The sequence below is a fragment of the Globicephala melas genome, chromosome 3 (genome assembly GCF_963455315.2).
Source record: "Globicephala melas chromosome 3, mGloMel1.2, whole genome shotgun sequence".
NCBI classification, from domain to species: Eukaryota; Metazoa; Chordata; class Mammalia; order Artiodactyla; family Delphinidae; genus Globicephala; species Globicephala melas.
In genome coordinates, this window is record NC_083316.1 from 161418749 (window position 1) to 161444542 (window position 25794).

The following is a 25794-nucleotide window of genomic DNA, read 5'->3' on the forward strand; positions in this document are numbered from 1 at the left end:
CCTGACTTGTATCTTTTACAGTAAACTGGTAATAATAAGTAGTGCTTTTCTGATAGCTCTTCTAGCCAATTAACAAAGATGAGGTATTGTCCAGGGAACCTCTGAATTTGCAGCGGGCCATGCAGAAATGTGTGTGACCTGCCCACTGCCCTGTTTGCAGCTGGCATCTGACATGGGGGCAGTCTTACAGGATTGAACCTGTAAACTGTGGAGTCTGATGTTAACTCGGATTAGTTTGTGTTAGACTTGAATTGAATTGCAGGACACCCAGTTGGTGCTGGAGAGTTGGCATAGTTTTGGAAAACATACCAAGTATTTGCTGAGAGGTCAGGCAGAAAGGCTAGAGGGGACTCCAGTTGCCTATTTCCCACCCCTCATGTCATTTAGGCACTGGTAGAATCCCAGTTGGTTAGCCTCTAATGAAGCAGATTCTTTTGAGGACAGGACTTGTTAAGAAGAGTGGAATTTTGTGGGCATATTTCAAAATGGCTATTTTTCAGTCTCTCTGCAGTTTTGGAGACAGCACTTTGCCCTGTGACCTCAGTTCTTTGATAGATATAAGAAGAGTCATTGATTTTTTCAGTTTGCTTTTTACAAAAAGTTTGTTGAGGATGGGACTGTTACCTTTTAAGCTCCTTATCTGCCAGATCAGAGGTCTCTGGCTCCATCTTTTAATGTTTGACTGCTGATATGTTGGGAAAACTCAGTATTTTTCCTGAATAGAGAAAATCCAGTTCTTCCTGCCTGTGTTTCTCCTTTACTTTTACCCAGAACACTTCACTCTTGACACTTTTGGTCACCAAATATGTGAGGGCCTCCCCCCACAATAAGTAAATTCTCTGTGACACCAGTGGGGTGTCCTACAACTTAACTGAATCCTATCACTGTCTGCCTGGAGACAGCTTCAGATTACACAGGTTAAGGGCTAAGTCCCACGAGGCAGCCACTCCTGCCCCCCAACTTCAGATGCCAATCACAAGGAGTAGGTCCCCAGGTTACTCACAACTTCTGTCTAACTTGGCTACAAATCAGGGGTTCCCACAACCCCCTCCTTGTGTTCTGTTTGCTAGAGCGGCTCACAGAACTCAGAGAAACACTTAATTTACATTTCCCAGTTTATTAAATGATATGATAAAGGATACAAGTGAAGAGCCAGATGAAGTGATACAAAGGGTGAGGTCTGGGAGGGTCCGTGTGAAGTTGGGGTGCATCACCCTCCCCCATATGGGTGTGCTCACCAACCTGGAAGCTCTCTGAACCCCATACCCTTGGGATACCCTTGGGATTTTACGGAGGTTTCCTCACGTAGGCATGATTGATTATTAACTTCATTTCCAGGCCCTATTCCCTCTCTGGAGGATGAGGGTGTTGGGCTGAAAATTCCAAGCTCCTTATCATGGCTTGCTCTTTCTGGTGACCAGCCCCCACCCAGCAGCTATCCAGGAGCCCACCCAGAGTCGCTTCAGCGCAACAAGAGTTGTTCCTAGTGCTCTTATCCTTTAGGAATTTACAAGCTTTTAGGAGCTGGGTGCCAGTAACCAGGGGCAGAGACCAGTATATATATTTTCCATTATTTGACAGTTGACAACTTTAGAGTCTTACCCCTCCTTCTTCCCTTTGTGCCCCACATCTGTACAGGGTGATAAGAAAGGCTGTGTGTGAACCTCCACCTTAGCCCAGCCCCTGACCTCAGTTTAAAAAACCCAGGCCAGGCTCCCTTCCTTGTTCTCAATCCATTTCCCACCGGCTTGAGAGGCCCGCCCTGCTCTCCCCAGAGACCTCAGTTTCAGAAGTAACTAACCCTTTCATATATTCTTGGTAGGTGTGTGTTAGTCTCCACTACTCAACCAACGCTTGCAGTTGGAGGGGGGGCGGTGTCGAGGGTCCACCTGTCTCCGAAGGTTATAGAAAAGGTAACATGGTATATATATTGCAATACACTGCACTTATTTGCTCTATTGATAAATCCTCCAGACCTTTTCATAGCAATACCTTTTGTTTTTAAAAACTACATATGATGATGCGTTTATGGAACCCATTCTTTCCCAACGGACAGTTGGCTTCTTGCTGATTTTTCTGCCAAAACCGTGAGTGAAAACTCAGATTGCCACATTATAGGACAAACTAACATACAAAAATTATGTTTGTTTCCAAACTTAATTACTGCTTGAAATTTTTATCAGCAAATATATTCAGAAAAGAATATACAAAATATTTTGTGGCAAGATTTATTGATAATTGAAACACCTTTGGAATCTTCATGAAGATTCATAAATGGCCTGTGGGCAGTGGTGAGAGTGTCCTGACGTTCCCATCCCTCACTCATCTCGGTCCTGCCCCATACATGACGGTGGTTGTGATTCTTTGTTTATCCTTCATACCTTCGCTATCTGTCATTTTTCACTCAGCAGTGGTCTTTCAGTTTTGCCTCCTTTGACCTTTCAACAACAAGGAATTACACTGAAAAGGTTTTCCGGTGGTTTCTCTCTCTCAGTGTTTCACACATGCTAGTGTTTGAGGTTTCAGGGCTGGTCTAGGACTGCGGGGTTCATCCTCCCACCAGAGCCAAGTGCCCCTGAGGCCGGCGGGCTTTTAAAGTACCAAATGAGTGGGGGTAGGTAGGGATGGATGGGCGTCTCTCACAGGAAATCGTCAAAGATAAAAGTGGAGCCAGACTCATTTCATATGGTGAGGTCACTTTTAAGTCTCCGTGTCTGTGAAGAAGTGTCACAGTTCCGTGAGGGCCTCGCGGCCTTATGGTTCAGTGCAGTGTCCGTGGAGGGGACAGTTCTGGGCCCCTGCCAGGACAAGGTCGGCGCAAAGACGAGAACTCCGGCCTCCTGTCACTCAGGCACGGGAGGCAGGGCCTTGCGAACTGTCCAATCAGGGGAGTCGCTGGTTACGTACGTGTGGGCGCCAGCCGGCGACGCTCCAGTGACGTGCGTGGGTGGCGTGGACTGCTTGCTCATTCTCATTTGCTCCCGCTGTGCAGCACGTCCCCGCTCGATGCCCTTAAAGGGCTCTGGTGGCTCCGCGGCATCCTCTGTCGCTGAGACCTGCACTTGCCGCGGCAGTTGTGGGGTGGACGACAGGGAAGCCGAGAAACCGAAAAATGGTGAGTTGGGGAGCCTGGTGTTGGGAGACGGGGGCGGAGGGACCAGTTGGAACTGGCCGTTGTGGGACCCGGGCCTCCCCGCGGTCAACTCCGGACCTGCGGACCCGAGTCCACAGCCGGCGCGGCAGGCAGCGTTGGGGCTCGGCCGGCAGTCGGGACCCAGGGCGGCCTCTCTGCTCACTGCAGTGGCCAGGTCTACTCCAGATTGTGTGGTGTCCACGGGGAGGGTGATCAGGGGACAATCGTGACTCAGTATCCGGGGTTCCTGCGTTGGAGGAGCTGTGGTCTTTGGGGTCCCCAGTCCCTCCTTTCTCCCCGGGGTGGGGGGACTCATTTCCCCCTCACTTTCCCAAATTTTGAGAAACATGGTCACAAATCCACGACCCTGTTCTTGTACCCTAGATCTTCCCAGGGCAGGCAGTAAATGCCTAGATTTCCAGATCTTTCCCCACGTTCCCAAACGCCATCTTCCCCTCTCCAGTGCATAGCTTCATCATTAACTATTTGTCTTCCACGGTGCATTTCAGACTACGCAGTATTTTAATTGTATCATTTCTCCACAGAGCCATGAATGGCTCTTTTTAAAGATTCATTTTTTTGTCTGTGTGTATTTTCTATGAGAAGAAATCAGAGACTAACCACCTGGAACTACATTGTATAAGTCTTGCGCTTCCCCCCCAGGACCTTTGCTGGGCACAGACATCCTGTTTGAGCCCTTTGGGTGGAGGTTCCTCTTTGGAGACTCCTGGGTAATCTTTTTATCATAGTTCCAGGTCAGCCTTGCCCCTCCCTGAGTTTGTGACTTTATTCACTTTAAGTCTCGGTTTTTGGTAACTGTAAATGTATTTAATCAATAGATCTTGAAAGAGAGTATAAAATATTTCCGAAGGGGAAGAAAGAGGTGAATTTCAGAAAAAATAAAACAAAATATTCTGTTATACCATTCCATTAGTTAAAATTTTTCTTTTTTTTTGGTCCCATGAGTGACTGCATGTAACATTCGAGATCTGTTTTTTTCTTTTCTTCAATTATGATTATTTCCAAACAGTTTCTTGCCATGGAAATAATAATTAACTGACATTTATTTTCAGAAAGGAATAGACATTTGTGTGTTTTGTTCTTGAACTAGAAAAATGCCTTACAATTTTCTTCCTTCCTTTACATATAAATCCTGGTTTAGAATGGTTGTGCTGGATTATTCAAACACTGGGTTTGTGTCATTTAAAATATCAGTGGTGTCCAAGGCAACAACAGTGGGGAACCGAGACCTGTGGTCAGTATTTCTAAGCTAAGGCCCCCTTAAGCCTGCAAAGGGAAGTACTCAGAGGACCAGTTGTTCTTGCTGGGGAGCCTCCCCCTGTAAGTGTCCTACCTGCTTGCACCCACTGTGGAAGGAGTCTTTATAGGAAGAGAAGATACAGATCCCTGGAAAGCTGGGGATGCACCTGTGATGGTGGGTGGGGGGTGGGGAGTGATGCCCTTTCTGAAGCTATAACTGTGATTTTCTTGGTGCCTGTTTTGAGATACAGGTTTGAGTCGCTTTTGCAGTGTAGGTGCACTCAGAGTAATATGAGTACATTGAGAAAGTCTGTGAAGGTCATGTGTTCTGTGTCCTGGACAAGAGTTTATGAGTTTTGGAGTACATTTCAGTTAGAACTTTAAATTGAATCTGGCCAAGAGTTTTCTCACTTGTAAGAATTGAAGCCTGAGAAGGGAGCATTTGCATTATGTTGGAGCCTCCAGAGTTTATTTCTATGGCTGCTCAGGTGTCCTTATCCTCCATCACCAGGGACTGACACACTCTAGGGGTTGTATCCCCACAGGGGGAGTCTGGACCTCAAGCTTGGAAATCTGGGTTTCCTTCTAAACTGTAGGGAAACAGCCTGCTTATCTCACTGATTGAAATATTTGCCTTTCTTTCCTTGTATATGTTTATATATCGAATATTGCAGCTCTTAACTCTAGTTTCCCTTAATGGTTTGTGATATAATTCACTGTGTGAGTGTATAATATTTATAGGTCTCAGGCTTTAAATGTATGTTGATTGAGAGACATAGTGGGAGTAAGGCCAAGAATTTTGGAACCAAACAGAGTATTTGTTCCTTTTAGGCAAGAGATCCTCAAGATATGAGATGGGTGTATTTGAGTTCTCAGATGGTTTTTACATTTGTAAGTCAGTTTTTGTATGTGCATGTCCTTAGAGAGCTTTGAAATTTTAAGTGCTGCAATATTACTGAAGCAAATGAATTCCTTTAATTGATAATGAGGAAAACTATTCAAAACTTACCTAAGTCATTGAAAATCCTAGTATATTTAATGGATTAGACCCAAATTCCTAGTGCATTACACATTACTTATTTCTGAAATAACCCCCAGAGTGAGATATAAGGAGAAACTATGATGCCTCTCTTGTAATTTTAGTTAGAAGGAGATATGAAACTTTTCACTTATTATGCTTTTTATAAGTGTTAAATGTTTAAAGGAGTAAATCTTAGCATGGTTTCCTCCATAGAAAAGTAAAAAATAAGTTAAAATTAAAAATTAAAAGCAAGTTAATTAAAAGTAAAGGCTGTTAAATAGAAAAATATGGTTTATGCAGATTACTCAGTTAATCTTAAATAATCATGCGAAGGTTAGGAAAAGGCTGTTAAGATAAGAAGGTCTAGGGCTTCCCTGGTGGCACAGTGGTTGAGAGTCTGCCTGCCGATGCAGGGGACACGGGTTCGTGCCCCGGTCTGGGAGGATCCCACATGCCGCGGAGCGTCTGGGCCGGTGAGCCATGGCCGCTGGGCCTGCGCGTCCGGAGCCTGTGCTCGGCAACGGGAGAGGCCCGCGTACCGCAAAAAAAAAAAAAAGAAAAAAAAAAAGGAAGCAATTGCAAATGCATATCTTTCTTTTTGTTTTTTGGCCACACCACACGGCTTGTGGGATCTTAGCTCCCCGACAGGGATTGAACCTGTGCCCCCCTGCAGTGGAAGCGTGAAGTCTTAACCTCTGGACTGCCAGGGAAGTCCCCAGACTCCGCATTTTTTGATGTTTGCTCACAGTTATAGCCTCACCAATCTGTTAAAATAACAAGAATTCAACTAAATAAATGTTAAAGGTCTTATTGGCTTTATTAAGTGATTGGTGGTGAATTGGACAGCATCGCATCTAGCAAGTAGAGAGGTGTCCAGATGGAAGGCTTAGATGGGCAGAAGGGGGAAGAGGTAAGGAAAGAGTGGATTATCTCATCTTTCTTTGAGGGACAGAAAAAAACCTATGCGGGGACTTCCTTGGTGGTCCAGTGGTTAAGACTCAGTGCTCCCAATGCAGTGGCCCTGGGCTCAATCCCTGGTCGGGGAACTAGATCCCACATGCCACAACTAAGAGTTCACATGCTGCAACGAAGATCTGGCGTGCTGCAACTAAGACCCAGCGCAGCCAAATAAATACATATTTTTTTAAAAAAGGAAAAACCTATGTGGCAGATTACCTCGTTGGTGTTGACCAGAAAATTCCAGATTGGTTAAGATGACATTCCTAGGGGAGGTCGTATTTGCAGTTAGGTTAGGTATTAAGTCTTGGTCTGGTGACATGGGCTTAGCACAAATGACTCCATCTGGGGCCTACTGTTTCTTTTTAACACCTCCCTCTTCCCCTTGTGCCCTGACCTGGACAAGCTGATGAGAAGTCTAGGTGGCCTCTCTTCTAGAGGTGGCAGGGTGTTCCAGCCACACAAGCTTCTGCCCTTGGGCAAGAATTTCTGCCTCGGTCCCACCCTCCACCCACAGTGAGTGAACACCGGGACCAGGCTCCTTTTCTTGGTTTGTGAAGCCATTTCAGAGCTACATGAGAGGCCAGGCCTGCTCTCCCCCAGACCTCTCTTCCATGAGTCGTCACCCTTTTCTTATCCTCTTGGTGGGTGTGTACTACACCGGTGACAGCCTCAGCCACACCTCTGCAGGTGACCATAGCAGCTGGCACTGTGAGCGGCATGGCCACACATGATCACCACCTGTCTGTCTTCTCCAGCTCTGACTCAGCTCACCTGCTCTGCTGTCTGATGGCGGCCGGCGCTGTGGGCTGCTGGGTGCTGGGGAGCTGGAGCTGTGAGCTGTGCTGCCCTGTGTTGCATTGTTGACCATACCAGGACTCAGTTCTGTGTTCAGCCGAGCAGAATTGTCAGTTTTAAGAACTCCTAGGCATTTGGGAGCAGCAGTATGGGATTGGAGCTCTCCTTAAATTAGTCTTGGGCCAGTGTGTTTGCTGGGATTTATCTGCATGTTACAGTGAAGCTGTGCTAGTGCCTGGGTTGGACCCAACATGTAAGGCACAGGTGGGAAAGAGAGACAGTAGCCTGTGCAAGAGCTGGGCTAGTTGGGTGGTAGTTCCTGACAGAGCAGTTACTGGAGAGAAAAGAGAGGGGGAAAGGCAGTCATTAGATGGTGGCTGAGTCCCCACTCGTAATTCCAGAGAATTCCCCAGGACCCTTGAGTTCTGCTGCTGCCTTTATTGCAACAGAGATCCTGACCTTCAGGGTTACAGGGGACAACACCATGGCACCCATGTGGCACAACCAAGGGATTCCTTCAAACCTGATTTAAGCCCAAGTTCCTTATACTTTATAAAGCAGCCAGATATCATAGAGGAGGCCTGTGACCCTGATAGCACTGATGTGTGAGGCTCTCCAGAAGTAGAGTTTATAAATACCAGAGGATACCCCCTCCCCCGAAGTATTCAATATAACCAGTGACTAAAAAAAGCAAAAGCGGGGGGGGGGGGACAAGAGGGAGAGGACAAATGAAAAAAATAATGAAACAAAGGTCCACAATTTGACCCAGTTGGAAATCCAAAATATACAGAATTTACACAATGAAAAAGATGAAAGGGCACTACTTGCTTTGGTGCCTCAACAACATAGTTTATGAAGTAATTTTGCCATCTGTTGGGCTGCACTAATTCTCAAACTTTCATGCAAATAATAAATACTAGGGCTCAAATTACAGTTATACCTGGGATCCCACTAAATTTAAGCAAGGTACCCCTGATAAATTTAGGGGAGTTACTAGATATCATATAGAAGACTAATAGGTGTATTTCGCCTTAACTTTGAGAAGTGTTATCTTACCTAAATTCCCTGTGGTCTTATCACCCACTGTCCTAAAATAGCCACCCCCAGCAAGGAAGGTCTGATCCAGTGAATTATAAATGAAATTTTAATTTAGTCTTTGCCACTTTCAAATTATATTGATAAATGAGACACCACTGACCTTACCCCCTAGTTAAATATGGCCCAGTGTAAATTTAACAGGGTTTTGAAAGATTGAAAAACATTGTATAAATCTGTTTAGTGAGGAGGTGATTAACCCCCTGTGCTTTTCCTTTTAATAGCCTTATTTGGTTTCTTCTCAACCCTGGAAAAAATGAATGACACCTCACACTGGATTACAGCAACCTTGAGGCTGTGATTTCACCAAATAAGCCCCAATTCCCAGCCCCCAACATAATGGAAATTACTGGCTTCACCCACTCAGCAACGTAAATATCCTGCTCCCACAGATTTGGCTAAGTCTATTCTGTTCAGTGTCTATTTCAGCAGCTTCTCAGCTGCAGTTGGCCTTCACCTCGAAGGGGCATGGTACACCTTTACCTAGTTACCCTCAGGGAACCTCAACACCACTGTGACCATGCACAGTCTCTGCAGGCAGGCTCTGAACTGTAGCCACCTTGGTCCAGAAGCACAGGTGTGACATTACACCAACGACATCCTCTTTCTGAGGACATCAGAACATAAAAATATTGACAAAAAGAGCTCCTAAGCAGTAGACAGGCCATTGCTGGTATACGATGTGAGGTTCCTGCCACCTAGCTTAAATTCCTAACAATTATTTGGTAACCTGGGGCCTGCTCTCCCTGACACAGTGAAGAAATAACTGTTGTCCCTCTCTGGACCCACAACCTTGTCTAGATTCTTCTGGTGTTCTGGAGGCATCTTATTCCTTGTTTATGAATTTTACTTGAGCCCATTTATACTATTACTTGTACATCGGCCCACCTTGAATATTCCCCCTACAAAAAACAAAAAGGCTCTGGACTCAGGTCAAACTGCCAGATGACAGGCACTTACTTCCCTTAGTGCCATCAGACACTGATTCACAGTAGAGGCTTCAGTGACCTCGTCTCCTGCCCCTGGAGTTGCCATCAGTAACTGCCCTAGGCTCCACGCTATATGCCATTCGAGCTGCAGTTATCCCTTCTGACAGAGCTGTGCTAAACACAGATAGCCCTGAGCATGTGACCCTTCACCCAGATTCCCATTGTAATTTGGGACCTGTGAACAGCACCCCAAGAGCTCAGCTCAGCTATGGAGACCCCCTTCAGGCAAGATACAGCTAAACCTGGGCCCCCTGCCATAACCTACCTGCAGGAGGGGTGGCCTACCCTCTCTTCAGTCCCTTTCTGAAGGTCACCCCCTTCCCAGACCCCTAGGCTCCTTGGGGAGCTCCTTAGGATTCTCTGAGTGAAAAGCAGTGGGAGTTTTAGGCATTAGAGACAACATCTCCACATTCATACATGATCCAGCTCAGGCAGAGTTGCTGCTTTTCATCCCTTATTTGGGACATTCTGACGAAGGATGGGACTCAAGGGTGCACAACTGACGAAACATCAGGCTGTCATCTTAGCACTGACCAGCAACTGGCTCCATCAGCATGTGTTTATAGACCCCTGGATGGTTGTCTAAGAGTTGCCCCTTTGTGGTAAAAGAATTCTGAGACTCTCTTGCCTAACAGATACCCACGATATAAATCAAGGTAGGGATTTCCCTGGTGGTCCAGTGGTTAAGACTCTGTGCTTCCACTGCAGAGGGCACCGGTTCAGTCCCTGGTCAGCAAACTAAGATCCCACATGCTGAGGAGCCACACACACAAAAATTAAGGTAACACTCGTCTGTCCATGTCAGAGTTCCAGGCGCTGCTAATAGTAACCAAGGCACTCATTTCACTTCTCAGAATATCCAGTGCTGCACTGTGGAACACAGCATTCAGTGTAGTTTAACCCTCTCTTGTAAGTCTCAGAGTCTAGGCCTCATAAAAGCACCAAAATGGCTCATTGAAATAACTTCAGATCAGTTGATTGAAAGATGACCTCTTTCAGCCATCAGTCATCTGAGATGGATATTAAGGCATCTGACTTCATCTTTTTTTTTTTTTCCTAATAACACTTTATCTTTCTCTATAGCAGTTTTAGGTTTATAGAAAACTTGATTACAGAGTACAGAGTTCCCACTTAACCCCTCTGCCTTCATATAGTTTGCCCTGTATTTTTTTGGGGGGCCATGCCACAGGGCATGCGGGATCTTAGTTCCCCCACCAGGGATTGGACCCACGCCCCCTGCAGTGGAAGCAGGGAGTCCTAACCACTGGACACCCAGGGAGGTCCCTGCCCTATTTTTTATATCTAGTATTACTGTGGTACATTTGTTACATTTGATGAACCAATACTGATGCATTAAAGTCTGCAATTTACAATAGCGTTGACTCTTATGTTAGACAGTCTGGGCTTTGGCAACATAAAATGAGTTGTGTCCATCATATCTGTATCATGTATTCTACTTTCATGCTCTAAAAGGCCCCTGTGCTCCACCTATTCATTCATTCCTCCCTCCCACCCGAAATCCCTGGCAGCTGAAGGTCTTACTCATAGTTTTTTCCTTTCCAGAACTATGGTTGGAATAATACAGTGTGTAGCCTTGTCATATTGGCTGCTTTCACTTAGCAATATGATTTAAGGTTTCTCCATGTCTTTTTGGTTTGATACCTCGTGTTCTTTTAACACTGAAAAATATTTCATTGTATTGATGTTCCAGTGATGATTTTTCCATTCACCTGTTGAAGGATATCTTGTTTACCTCTAAGTCTTGGCAATCACGAGTAAAGCTTTTATAAAAATTCATGCACAGGTTTTTTTTTTTATGAACATAAGTTTTCAGCTAATGTGGCAAAATACAAAGGAGCCTGATTGTTGGATTGTATGGTTAAGAATAGGTTTAGTATTTTAAGAAACTGCCTGTTTTCCAAAGTAGACATACCGTTTTCCATTCCCACCAGCATTGAGAATGGAACAGGGTTCCTGTTGCTGTACATTGTCTCTGTCCTTTGGTGTTCTCAGTTTTTTGAATTTTAGTATTCTGATAAGTATCTAGTAATAATCTCATTCTTCTTTTATTTGCAATCCTAATGACATATGATGTGGAGTGTCTTTTCTTATGCTTATTTACCATCCATGTGTCTTATTTTGTCCATTTTTAATAGTGTTGCCTGTCTTCTTATCGTTGAGTTTTGAGTTCTTTGGATATTTCAAATAGCAGTCCTTTATCAGATAAGTGGTTTGCAGAGATTTTCTCCCAGTCTGTGGCTTATTTTCAGTCTCTTAACCCTGTCTTTCATAGAGCAAACTGTCATTTTAATGAAGTCAATTTACTAATTTTTTTCTTTCTTCAGTCCTACTTTTGGTGTGTTGAATCAAAAAACTCATCACCAAACCCAAGGTCATGTAGATTTTCTCCTATGTTACCTTTTTTCTCAATATTTTAAAAACTTGAAGTATAGTTGATTTACAGTGTTGTGTCAGTTTCTGCTATACAGCAAAGTGGTTCAGCTGTACACATATATACATTTTTAATACTCTTTTCCATTATAGTTCATCATAGGATATTGAATATAGTTTCTCCGTGCTGTACAATAGGACCTTGTTGTTCATCTATTCTATGTATAAAAGCTTCCATCTGCTAACCCCAGCCTCCCACTCCATCCCTCCCCCACCCCCTCCCCCTTGGCAGCCGCCAGTCTGTTCTCTATGTCCATGATTCTGTTTCTGTTTCATAGATAGGTTCACTTTCTCCTGTGTTATCTTCTAGGAGTTCTGTAGTTTTGCCTTTTACATAAGATCTGTGGTCCATTTGGGGTTAATTTTTGCAAAAGGTGTAGGATCTGTGTCTAGACGTTCTTTTTTTCAATGTGGATATCTAGTTTTCCTGGCACTATTTGTTGAAAAGACTGTCGTTTCTTCATTAAATTGCCTTTGATCCTTTGTCAAAGATGAATTGACTAGATTTGTTTGGATCTATAGGAAATCATTGACTTTGTATGTTAACTAACCTTCAGTCTTACTGTACTCTCTTATTAGTTCAGGGGTTTTCTTTGTTGTTGTTGATTCTTTTTCTCCATAATCATGTCCTACATGACAAAAGACAGTTTTATTTCTTACTTCCCATTCTGTATACCTTACATGTCCTTTTATTCTGTAAGCTTCCAGTACAGTGTTGACTAGGACTTGTGAGAGAGGGGACATCATTGCCTCCTGATCTTACCAGGGCAGCATCTAGCTTCTCACCATTAAGTGTGATGTTAACTGCAGGTTTTTTGTAGATGGTCTTTCTCAAGAAGAAGAAGTTCCTCTCTTCCTAGTGTGCTATCATAAATGGATTTTGGATTTTTTTCAAATGCTTTTACATTTTCATCTGTTTCATTCCTCATATTAATAATTTGGATTTTCTTCTTTCTTCTTTTTTTTTTTTTGGCCGTGCTGTGTGGCTTGTAGTATCTTAGTTCCCCAACCAGGGATTGAACCCAAACCCTCAGCAGTGAAAGCACAGAGTCTTAACCACTGGACCACCAGGAAATTCCCATGTCTTTTCTCTTTTTTTCTCAGCTTATATAGACATTTCTGAATTTCATCTCTTCAAAAAACAGATGTTTTGTTGATTTTTCTCAATGATTTCTTGTACTTTCATTGATTTCTTCTCACATTGTTACATCTCCTCCTGTGCTTACTTTGGGCTTAATTTCCTCTTCTTTTTTCTACTTTTTAAGGCTAAACGCTTAGGATCATTAATTACAGATCTCTTTCTTCAAGTGTATGCCTTCAATGCCATAAACTTCCCTCTACGCCCACCCTATTTTTGCTGCATTCCACAAGTTTCAGTAAATTGTACATTCATTTTTATTTAATCAAGGTAATTTTTAATTGCTGTTGAAACTTTTTCTTTGATCCATGGGTTATTTAAAAGTGTGTTGTTTAATCTTGAAGTATTTGAATGTTTTTAAATATCTGTCATTGATTTCCAGGTTAACGCCTTTGTGTTCTGAGAGTATATTTTGTATGATTTCCCTTAAGATTAGTTAATATGTGTTTTATGTCCCAGAATGTGTTGTTTGTTTTGGCCACGCCACACAGCTTGCAGGATCTTAGTTCCCCAACCAGGGATCAAACCCGGCCCCATGGCAGTGAAAGCACCCAGTCCTAATCACTGGACCACCAGGGAATTCCCCCAGAATGTGTTCTATCCTTATGAATTTCCCATGTTAACTTGAGAAGGATGTGTATTCTGCTATTGTTTGATGAAATAATACACAGTTTTCAGTTATATCCGGTTGTTTGAGGGCACTGTTCAATTCAGCTCTGTGGCTTTTCTGAATTTCTTCCTGCTGGTTCTCGTAATCATTTATTAGAGGGGTGTTGAAGTCCAACTATAATAGTGGAGTTGTCTGTTTCTCCTTGTAATTCTATCCATTTTTCCCTGGTGTATTTTGCCACTGTGTTGTTGCTGTGCACGTAAGCACTAAGGATTACTTTGTCTTCTTGGAGACTTGACCCCTTTATCTTCATGCATTGCCCCTCTTTATCTCTGTGCTTTGTCAGAAAGTAATATGGATATTCTGCTTTTAATGTTAACATGATAACATCTTTTTCCATCCCTTAGTCTTAATCCATCTGTCTTTATTGTGAATGCGGCTTTATTTCAGACAACATATAATTTTTTTAAATCCACTATGACAGTATGTGGCTTCAGTTGTTGTATTTTTAGACCATTGACCTTTTTATAGGTATAGTTGATTTACAATATTGTATCAGTTTCAGGTATACAACCTAATAATTCAAAATTTTTATAGATTATACTCCATATAAAGTTATTACAAAATATTGGCTATATTCCTTGTGCTGTACAATATACGCTTGTAGCTTATTTATTTTATACATAGTAGTTTGTACCCCTTAATCTCCCACCCGTCTTTCCCCTCCCCACTTCGCTCTCCCCATTTGTAACTGCTAGTTTGTTCTATCTGTGAGTCTGTTTTTGTTTTGTTATATTCATTTGTTTCTTTTAGATTCCCCATATAAGTGAAATCATACAGTATTTGTCTTTCTCTGTTGACTTATTTTACTGAGCATAATACCCTTCATCTATCCATGTTGTTGCAAATGGCAAAATTACATTCTTTTTTCTGGTCAAGAAGTATTCCATTGTATGTATGCACCACATCTTCTTTATCCATTCATCTGTCAATGGACACTTAGGTTGCCTCCATATCTTGGCTATTGTAAATAATGCTGCTGTGAACATTGGGGTGTGTGTATCTGTTTGAAATAGTGTTCATCTTCTTCAGATATATACCCAGGAGTGGAATTGCTGGATCATATGGTAGTTCTATTTTCAGTTTTTTGAGAAATCTCAGTACTGTTTTCCATATTAGTTGGCACTAATTTACATTCTTAGCAACAGTGTACGAGGGTTCCCTTTTCTCCACATCCTCACCAACATTTGTTATTTGTGGTCTTTTTGATGGTAGGTGTTCAGACAGGTGTGAGGTGATACCTCGATGTTTTGACTTGCATTTCTCTGATGCAGTGATGTTGAGCATCTTTTCATATGCTACTTGACCATCTGTATGTCTTCTTTGGAAAAATGTCTACTCAGGTCTTCTATCCATTTTTTAATCAGGTTTTTTTTGATACTGAGGTATATGAGCTGTTTATATCTTCTGGATATTAACCCCTTATCAGTCATATCATTTGCAGATATTTTCTCCCATTCAATGTGCTGTCTTCTCATTTTGTCGATGGCTTATTTACTTATTTTTTAACCACAAAAAGTTTATTGGTACACATACCTTTCCATACTTTCTCCTGTATTTAAATTTTTTCTTTTTATTGGTATTTTATTGACATACAAAATACTTTAAATGTAGTATTAACCAAGTTTTTTTTACAGAATTTTTAATTTTTTTATTTTATATTGGAGTACTGTATAGTTGATTAACAATGTTGTGTTAGTTTCAGATGTGCAGCATAGTGATTCAGTTATATGTATACACGTATCTATTCTTTTTCAAATTCTTTTCCCATTTGGGTTGTTACAGAATATTGAGCAGAATCCCCTATGCTATGCAATAGGTCCTTGTTGGTTATCTATTTTAAATATAGTAGTGTGTATCTGTCAATCCCAAACTCCCAATTTATTCCTTCCTCCCACCACCTGTCCCCTTTAGTAACCATAAGTTTTTTTTCTAAGTCTGTGAGCCTATTTCTCTTTTGTAAATAAGTTCATTTGTATCACGTCTTTTTAGATTCCCCATATAAGCAATATTATGATATTTGTCTTTCTCTGTCTGACTGCACTTAGTATGATAATCTCCAGGCCTGTCAATGGTTTCTTTAGATATGCAAAACCTTTTAAGTTTAATTAGGTCCCATTTGTTTCTTTTGCTTTTGTTTCCTTTGACCCCAGCCCCTTACTCTCTGCTCCCATATTTTTCCCTATGCATCTCTTCCATTTGGCTGTTCCTGAGTTGTATCCTTTATCATAAACCAGAAATAGTAAAGCCAAGTGTCTTCCTGAGTTCTCAGAATTGTTCTAGCAAATTACCAAACCTGAGGGAATGTCAAGGGAATCTATGACTTTGTAGGAGGCTGGGTAGAAATGTCAGTAGCCCAGGCACCCTGTTTGTGGCCAGCAGCTGAAGTGGGGGCAGTCTTGTGGGAGTGAGTGTTTATTAGTCTGTGAGGTCCGACACTAACTCCAGGTAGCATTCATATTGACTCAAACTGGTAGACACATATTTGATGACAGAGTTGGAGCAGTGGTGTTAAAAAGACACCACATATTTGACGTAAGGAGGGGAAACCACTGTCACAAGTGCTTCTGTCCTCTACCCCCACCTTTGGAGAGCAGGGAGGCTAGAGGAGACTCAAGTGGGTGTTTCCACCACACACACACACGCACGCCCCAGATCAGTTGCACTGTTACAAAATAGATTATTTTGAGGACAGTTCTTGTTAAGAACAGAGTATTCTGGACATGGCTACTTTTTTGTCTCGCTGATTTTGGAGACAGCAGTTTCCCGATGACCTAAATTCTCTGATGGGTCTATTGTTAACTTTTAGTTTGTTGTTTTTTCCCTATGAGGGTGCTAATGCCAGCTTCTAAGCTCCTTAACATGCCAGATCAGGAACCGGAAGTCTCTGACCTCAGTTTTTATTTTTGTCTGCTGACAGCTTTATACTTTCATCCCTCCTTATTCCTCTTTGTACCCCACATCTGTACAAAGTGCTAAGAAAGCCTGAGTGTTCCTTCCTTTGATGCTGGTAAGAGAGTAATAAGTCCATGGAAGTCCCTGCTCATGTGTGCAAACTGTCATCCTAGCTCACCCCCTAATCTCAATGAAAAAACCCAAGCCAGGCTCCTTACCTTGCTCTCCGAAGGCATTTCCCACCTGCTTGAGAGGCCCGCCCTGCCCTCCCCAGACACTTGCATTATAGAAGTAAAAAACTTCATACCCTCTTGGCATTGTGTGCTGTCGTCAGCCTACACATCTGAGCCAAATCTCAGATGGGGTCCACAAGAAAAGGGAACATGATCTGTATATTGCAACACACTGCTTAATTATTCTATTGAGGGACTTCCTGGTGGCGCAGTGGTTAAGAATCCACCTGCCAATGCAGAGGACACGGGTTCGAGCCCTGGTCTGGGAAGATCCCACATGCCGCGGAGCAACTAAGTCTGTGCACCACAACTATTGAGCCTGCGAGCCACAACTACTGAAGCCCGTGCACCTACAGCCCATGCTCTGCAACAAGAGAAGCCACCACAGTGAGAAAGAAGCCTGCACACCACAACAAAGAGTAGCCCCTGTCGTCACAACTAGAGAAAGCCTGCGCACGGCAACGAAGACCCGACGCAGACAAAAAATAAATTAATTTAAAAAAATTATTCTATTGAAAAATCTTCCACATCTTTTTATACCAGTTCATGTTACCCTTTTTTTTAAATTTATTTATTATTTTTGGCTGCGTCAGGTCTTAGTTGTGGTATGCGGGATCTTTCATTGTGGCGTGCAGGGATTTTCGTTTAGGTGTGTGGGCTTCTCTGTAGTTGTGGCATGTGGGCTCCAGAGCGCGTGGGCTCTGTAGTTGTGGCATGCAGGTTTAGTTGCCCCGCGGCGTGTGGGATCTTACTTTCCTGACCAGGGATCGAACCTGCATACCCTGCATTGGAAAGCGGATTCTTTACTACTGGACCACCAGGTAAGTCCCTTCACCCTTTATTTTTAAAAAGTGAATATGAGGGCTTCCCTGGTGGCGCAGTGGTTGAGAGTCCGCCTGCCGATGCAGGGGACGTGGGTTCGTGCCCCGGTCCAGGAAGATCCCACATGCCGCGGAGCAGCTAGGCCCGTGAGCCATGGCCGCTGAGCCTGCGCGTCCGGAGCCTGTGCTCCGCAACGGGAGAGGCCACAACAGTGAGAGGCCCACGTACCGCAAAAAAAAAAAAAAGTGAATATGAGGGTGAGATTATGTAACCAGTTCTTACAAAATAGACACTTGTCTTGCTACCAGTTTTTTTTTTTTTTAACATCTTTATTGGGGTATAATTGCTTTACAATGGTGTGTTAGTTTCTGCTTTATAACAAAGTGAATCAGTTATACATATACATATGTTCCCATATCTCTTCCCTCTTGCGTCTCCCTCCCTCCCACCCTCCCTATCCCACCCCTCCAGGCTGTCACAAAGCACCGAGCCAATATCCCTGTGCCATGCGGCTGCTTCCCACTAGCTATCTACCTTACTACGTTTGTTAGTGTGTATATGTCCATGACACTCTCTCGCCCTGTCACAGCTCACCCTTCCCCCTCCCCATAACCTCAAGTCCGTTTTCTAGGAGGTCTGCGTCTTTATTCCTGCCTTACCCCTAGGTTCTTCATGACATTTTTTTTTCTTAAATTCCATATATATGTGTTTGCTACCACTTTTTGCTACCAGAATCTGTGAATTAAAACTCAGGTTGCCACATCACAGGGCAAACATAGTAAAATTATGTTCTTCTCCAAACTTCATTAATTCCTTATTTATTTTGTCATCACATATATTCAAAAAAGAATGTACAAAGTGTTTTTTTACATAAATTTTATTTATTTTTTATTTTTGGCTATGTTGGGTCTTCGTTGCTGTGTGCGGGCTTTCTCTGGTTGCGGCAAGCAGGGGCTACTCTTCATTGTGGTGCACGGGCTTCTCATTGCGGTGGTTTCTCTTGTTGCAGAGCAAGGGCTCTAGGCGCCTGGGCTTCAGCAGTTGTGGCACGCAGGCTCTAGAGTGCAGGCTCAGTAGTTGTGGTTTTCGGGCTCTAGAGCGCAGGCTCAGTAGTTGTGGCTCATGGGCTTAGTTGTTTCGCAGCATGTGGGATCTTCCCGGACCAGGGCTCAAACCCGTGTCCCCTGCATTGGCAGGTGGATTCTTAACCACTGCGCCACCAGGGAAGCCCATACAAAATGTTTTATTGGAAGATCTAGTAATAATAACAATATAAACATCTTTGTAATCATCAAGATTCATAACTGGGCCTTCAGGCAGTTTTTAGAGTCTCATGATGTTCTTGCTCCCTTGCTCATCTCTGTGCTGCCCCATAGATGATCTCTGTTGATTGTTTAGTTATTCATACCTTTACCATCTATTCTTTTCACTAAACAGTGTTGTTTTAGTTTTGTCTGTTTTGACCTTTCAGTAAATGAGTATTAATGAAATTACGGTCAAAATGTTTTTTGGTTGGTTCTTTGCAGAAGTATGTTTCATACACATCTAGGGTCTACAGGCCAGTCAAGGTACTCATCCATTGCAGTGGTTATAGGGTTCGGCTTTTTCCAGTTAAAAAAATTTTTTTTGGTCGTGCCACACAACTTATGGGATCTTACTTCCCCAACTAGGGATTGAACCTGGGCCCTTGGCAGTGAAATCACGGAGTCCTAACCACTGGACCTCCAGGGAATTCTCTCCAGTTTAATTTTTAATCTCCTTAAAAATACATTTTCTATATTCTTGCATTAGTCTCCAAGAACATAAATCCTCTGGACATTAGAGAAAAATCGCTAAGCTGTAGATAGCGAGTTCGAATGTACAGGAAATGGCAGTGGAGTGCATCAGTTGATGCTTCCTCCATTCGTGCATAATTTACGTATTTGTCACCTATGGTCATCAACACTAGGGATTACTAAATTGACTAAATTTTTGTCCTAATCAGTGTGAAATGTAATCTGCTTGACATGTTGTTTCATTACTTCCTATTACCAATCAGACAGGTATTTTCTCATACATGATCTCGCATCTTCTGTTAAACATGTTTTGGTTATTTTCCCTTTTTTTTTCCCCCTTAACTATTGTGTCCATTCATCTTACTTCGCACACTAACCCTTTAACATTGCGTGTATTTTTTTCCACCTGTTGTTTGTCTTATAACTCCCTTAGTTTTAATATGTTTGAATTGGTCAGGCTCTTGCTTTAGGGCTTCTTCTTTTTTTGTTTGGGGGGGGGTTGTTTTAATTAATTTTTGTTTGTTGTTAGTCATCCATTTTATACATATCAGTGTATATATGTCAATCCTAGTCTCCCAGTTCATCACACCACAACCCTCTTCCCTTACCGCTTTCCCCCCTTGGTGCCCATACGTTTTTTCTCTACTTCTGTGTCTCAATTTCTGCTAAGCAAACCAGTTCGTGTGTACCATTTTCTAGGTTCCACATATACGTGTTAATATACGATATTTGTTTTTCTCTTTCTGACTTACTTCACTCTGTATGATAGTCTCTAGATGCATCCACGTCTCTACAAATGACCCAATTTCATTCCTCTTTATGGCTGAGTAATATTCCATTATATATATGTATCACATCTTCTTTATCCATTCGTCTGTCGATGGGCATTTAGGTTGCTTCCATGACCTGGCTATTGTAAATAGTGCTGCAGTGAACATCGAGGTGCATGTGTCTTTTTGAATTATGGTTTTCTCAGGGTATATGCCCAGTAGTGGGATTGCTGGGTCATATGGTAATTCTATTTTTAGTTCTTGAAGGAACCTCCATATTGTTCTCCATAGTGGCTGTGTCAATTTACATTCCCACCAACAGGGCAAGAGGGTTCCCTTTTCTCCACACCCTCTCCAGCATTTGTTGTTTGTAGATTTTCTTATGATGCCCATTCTAACTGGTGTGAGGTGACACCTCATTGTAGTTTTGATTTGCATTTCTCTAATAATTAGTGATGTTGAGCAGCTTTTCATGTGCTTCTTGCCCATCTGTATGTCTTTGGAGAAATGTCTATTTAGGTCTTCTGCCCATTTTTGGATTGGGTGGTTAGTTTTTTTAACATTGAGCTGCATGAGCTGTTTATATATTTTGGAGATTAATCCTTTGTCAGATGATTTGTTTGCAAATATTTTCTCCCATTCTGAGGGTTGTCTTTTGGTCTTGTTTATGGTTTGCTTTGCTGTGCAAAAGCTTTTAAGTTTCATTAGGTCCCATTTGTTTATTTTTGTTTTTATTTCCATTACTCTAGGAGGTGAATCAAAAAAGGTCTTGCTGTGATTTATGTCAAAGAGTGTTCTTCCTATGTTTTCCTCTAAGAGTTTTGTAGTGTCCGGTCTTATATTTAGGTCTCTAATTCATTTTGAGTTTACTATTGTGTATGGTGTTAGGGAGTGTTCTAATTTCATTCTTTTACATGTACCTGTCCAGTTTTCCCAGCACCACTTATTGAAGAGGCTGTCTTTTCTCCACTGTATATCCTTGTTTCCTTTGTCATAGATTAGTTGACCATAGGTGCGTGGGCTTTATCTCTGGGCTTTCTACCCTGTTCCATTGATCTGTGTTTCTATTTTTGTGCCAGTACCATACTGTCTTGATTACTGTAGCTTTGTAGTACAGTCTGAAGTCAGCCTGATTCCTCCAGCTTCGTTTTTCTTTCTCAAGATTGCTTTGGCTGTTCGGGGTCTTTTGTGTTTCCATACAAATTGTGAATTTTTTTTGTTCTAGTTCTGTGAAAAATGTCATTGGTAATTTGATAGGGATTGCACAGAATCTGTAGATTGCTTTGGGTAGTATAGTCATTTTCACAATGTTGATTCTTCCAATCCAAGAACATGGTATATCTCTCCATCTGTTTGTATCATCTTTAATTTCTTTCATCAGTGTCTTATAGTTTTCTGCATACAGGTCTTTTGTTGCCTTAGGGAGGTTTATTTCTAGGTATTTTTTTTTTGTTGCAATGGTAAATGGGAGTGTTTCCTTAATTTCTCTTTCAGATTTTTCATCACTAGGGTATGGGAATGCAAGAGATTTCTGTGCATTAATTTTGTATCCTGCAGCTTTACCACATTTATTGATTAGTAGTTTTCTGGTGGCATCTTTAGGATTCTCTATGTATAGTATCATGTCATCTGCAAACAATGTCAGTTTTACTTTTTCTTTTCCAATTTGTATTCCTTTTATTCTCTGATTGCCATGGCTAGGACTTCCAAAACTATGTTTAATAATAGTGGTGAGAGTGGACATCCTTGTCTTGTTCCTGATCTTAGAGGAAATGCTTTTACTTTTTCACCATTAAGAATGATGTTTGTTGGGCTTCCCTGGTGGCACAGTGGTTGAGAGTCCGCCTGCCGATGCAGGGGACACAGGTTCGTGACCCGGTCTGGGAAGATCCCACATGCCGCGGAGCGGCTAGGCCCGTGAGCCATGGCTGCTGAGCCTGTGCGTCCACAGCCTGTGCTCCGCAATGGGAGAGGCCACAACAGTGAAAGGCCAGTGTACCGCAAAAAAAAAAAAAAATGATGTTTGCTTTGGGTTTGTCATATATGGCCTTTATTATGTTGCCCACTTTCTAGACAGTTTTTATCATAAATTGATGTTGAATTTTGTCAGAAGCTTTTTCTGCATCTATTGAGATGATCATATAGTTTTTATTCTTCAATTTGTTAATGTGGTGTATCATATTGATTGACTTGCGTATACTGAAGAATCCTTGCATCTCTGGGATAAATCTCACTTGATTCATGGTGTATGATCCTTTTTAATGTGTTGGATTCTGTTTGTTTGCTAGCATTTTGTTGAGGATTTTTACATCTATATTCATCAGTGATATTGGTCTGTAATTTTCTTTTTTTATAGTATCTTTGTCTGGTTTTGGTATCAGTGTGATGGTGGCCTCATAGAATGAGTTTGGGAGTTTTCCTTCCTCTGCAATTTTTTGGAAGAGTTTGAGAAGGATGGGTATTAGCCCTTCTCTAAATGTTTGATAGAATTCACCTGTGAAGCCATCTGATCCTGGACTTTTGTTGGAAGTTTTTTTTTTTTTTTTTTTTTTTTTGTGGTACGGGGGCCTCTCACTGTTGTGGCCTCTCCCATCGCAGAACACAGGCTCCGGACGCGCAGGCTCAGCGGCCATGGCTCACGGGCCCAGCCGCTCCACGGCATGTGGGATCCTCCTGGACCAGGGCATGAACCCGTGTCTCCTGCATCAGCAGGCGGACTCTCAACCACTGTGCCACCAGGGAAGCCCTGTTGGAAGATTTTTAATCACAGTTTCAATTTCATTACTTGTGATTGGTCTGTTCATACTTTGTTTCTTCCTGGTTCAGTCTTGGAAGGTTATACCTTTCTAAGAATTTGTCCATTTCTTCCAGGTTGTCCATTTTATAGGCATAGAGTTGCTTGTAGTAGTCTCTTAGGAAGGTTTGTATTTCTGCAGTGCTTGTTTTAACTTTTTTCCTTTCTAATTTTATTGATTTGAGTCCTCTCCCTCTTTTTTAAAAAAAATTTATTTTATTTATTTATTTTTGGCTGCTTTGGGTCTTCGTTGCTGCGTTGGGCTTTCTCTAGCTGCAGCGAGCAGGGGCTACTCTTCATGGCGGTGCATGAGCGTCTCATTGCAGTGGCTTCTCTTGTTGCGGAGCATGGGCTCTAGGCGCCTGGGCCTCAGTAATTGTGGCACATGGGCCCAGCTGCTCTGCAGCATGTGGGATCTTCCCAGACCAGGGCTCGAACCCATGTCCCATGCATTGGCAGGTGGATTCTTAACCACTGCACCACCAGGGAATCCCTCCCTCTTTTCCTTGATGAGTCTGGCTGATGGTTTATCACTTTTGTTGATCTTCTCAAAGAACCAGGTTTTAGTTTTATTGATCTTTGCTATTGTTTTCTTTGTTTCTATTTCATTGATTTCTGCTGTGATCTTTATGATTTCTTTCCTTCTACTAACTTTGGATTTTGTTTGTTCTTCTTTCTCTAATTCCTTTAGGTGTAAGGTTAGATTGTTTATTTGAGATTTTTCTTGTTTCTTGAGGTAGGCTTGTATAGCTATAAACTTCCCTCTTAGAATTGCTTTTGCTGCATCCCATAGGTTTTGGGTCATCGTGTTTTCATTGTCATTTGTCTCTAGGTATTTTTTTGATTTTCTCTTTGATTTCTTTAGTGATCTCTTGGTTATTTAATAACGTTTAGCCTCCATGTGTTTGTGTTTTTTACATTTTTTTCTCTGTAATTGATTTCTAATCTCATAGTGTTGTGGTCAGAAAAGATGCTTGATATGATTTCAATTTTCTTAAATTTACTGAGGCTTTATTTGTGGACCTAAGATGTGATCTATCCTGGAGAACGTTCTGTGCGCACTTGAGAAGAAAGTGTAATCTACTGTTTTTGGATGGAATGTTCTATAAATATCAATTAAATCTATCTGGTCTATTGTGCCATTTAAAGCTTGTGTTTCCTTACTAATTTTCTGTTTGGATGATCTGTCCATTGGTGTAAGTGAGGTGTTAAATTCCCCCACTATTACTGTGTTACTGTCAATTTCCTCTTCTAGAGCTGTTAGCAGCTGCCTTATGTATTGAGGTGCTCCTATGTTGGGTGAATATATAATTGTTACGTCTTCTTTTTGGATTGATCCCTTGATCATTATGTAGTGTCCTTCGTTGTCTTTCGTAACATTCTTTAAAGTCTATTTTATCTGATATGAGTATTGCTACTCCAGCTTTCTTTTGATTTCCATTTGCATGGAATATCTTTTTCCATCCCCTCATTTTCAGTCTGTATGTGTCCCTAGGTCTGAAGTGGGTCTCTTGTAGACAGCCTATATATGGGTCATGTTTTTGTATCCATTCAGCAAGCCTGTGTCTTTTGGTTGGAGCATTTAATCCATTCACGTTTATGGTAATTATCGATATGTATTTCCTATTACCATTTTCTTAATTGTTTTGGGTTTGTTATTGTAGGTCCTTTGCTTCTCTTGTGTTTCCCACTTAAGTTCCTTTAGCATCTGTTGTACAGCTGGTTTGGTGGTGCTAAGTTCTCTTAGCTTTTACTTGTCTCTAAAGCTTTTGATTTCTCCATCAAATGTGAGTGAGATCCTTGCTGGGTAATCTTGGTTGTAGGTTCTGCCCTTTCATTAAATATGTCATGCCACTCCCTTCTGGCTTGTAGAGTTTCTGCTGAGAAATCAGCTGTTAACTTTATGGGAGTTCCCTTGTATGTTTTTTGTCGTTTTTCCCTTGCTGCTTTCAATAATTTTTCTTTGTCTTTAATTTTTGCCAATTTGAATGGGACTCTGTGCTTCCTGGGCTTGGGTGGCTATTTCCTTTCCCATGTTAGGGAAGTTTTTGACTATAATCTCTTCAAATATTTTCTCAGGTCCTTTCTCTCTCTCTTCTCCTTCTGGGATCCCTATAATGCGAATGTTGTTGAGTTTAATGTTGTGCCAGAGGTCTCTTAGGCTGTCTTCATTTCTTTTCATTCTTTTTTCTTTATTCTGTTCTGCAGCAGTGAATTCCACCATTCTGTCTTCCAGGTCACTTACCCATTCTTCTGCCTCGGGTATTCTGCTATTGATTCCTTCTAGTGTATTTTTCATTTCAGTTATTGTATTGTTCATCTCTGTTAGTTTGTTCTTTAATTTTTCTAGATCTTTGTTAAACATTTCTTGCATCTTCTCCATCTTTGCCTCCATTCTTTTTCGGAGGTCCTGGATTGTCTTCACTATCATTCTGAATTCTTTTTCTGGAAGATAGCCTATCTCCATTTCATTTAGTTGTTTTTCTGGGGCTTTATCTTGTTCTTTCATCTGGTACATAGCTCTCTGCCTTTTCATCTTGTCTTTCTGTGAATATGGTTTTTGTTCCACAGGCTGCAGGATTGTAGTTCTTCTTGCTTCTAGGGCTTATTCCTCTTAAATGAGAAAGTTCTATTTTTGGATCAATGAAGCATTTACTTGTAATTTCTAGAAGTGTCCCAGTTTTTTCTTTCAGTTTCAATCTATAATGAATTGGCTATTGCCCATGGAATACAGGGGAATACAATGTTTTTCCCAGTTAGATAACATTTTGTTAGAGATATATTTTGGGAGAGGTAACATCTTAGTGATGTTTGGGTTATTTCTAAAAACATCTTTCGTATTTTCATTTATCTCATTCTCCTTTAATGTTACCCAACAAAAATTTTAAATTTTTCCCATGAGGATCATTAAATATCTCGTTCATTCTTCTTTAGTACCGAATTAAATTTGTTCTGGAGGGAGCCAGATGCAAACTTCCAGATGGTCTTTCCTA

The 25794-nt window shown here is 41.8% G+C and overlaps 1 protein-coding gene across 3 annotated transcripts in view; it reads left to right on the plus strand.

Moving 5' to 3' along the window:
* Positions 1-25794, plus strand: part of LOC115865309 (zinc finger protein 791-like) — a 46443-nt gene that overhangs the window by 13440 nt on the left and 7209 nt on the right. Inside the window, exon 1 of one of the 3 annotated variants that reach the window (XM_030879975.2) lies at positions 2971-3115. The exons of the other annotated variants lie outside the window; for them this stretch is intronic. Coding sequence (XP_030735835.1) covers positions 3113-3115 — 3 coding nt within the window. The 5' untranslated portion in view covers positions 2971-3112. Of the gene's footprint in view, positions 1-2970; positions 3116-25794 lie in introns of those variants that run through there. 3 annotated transcript variants of the gene reach the window in all.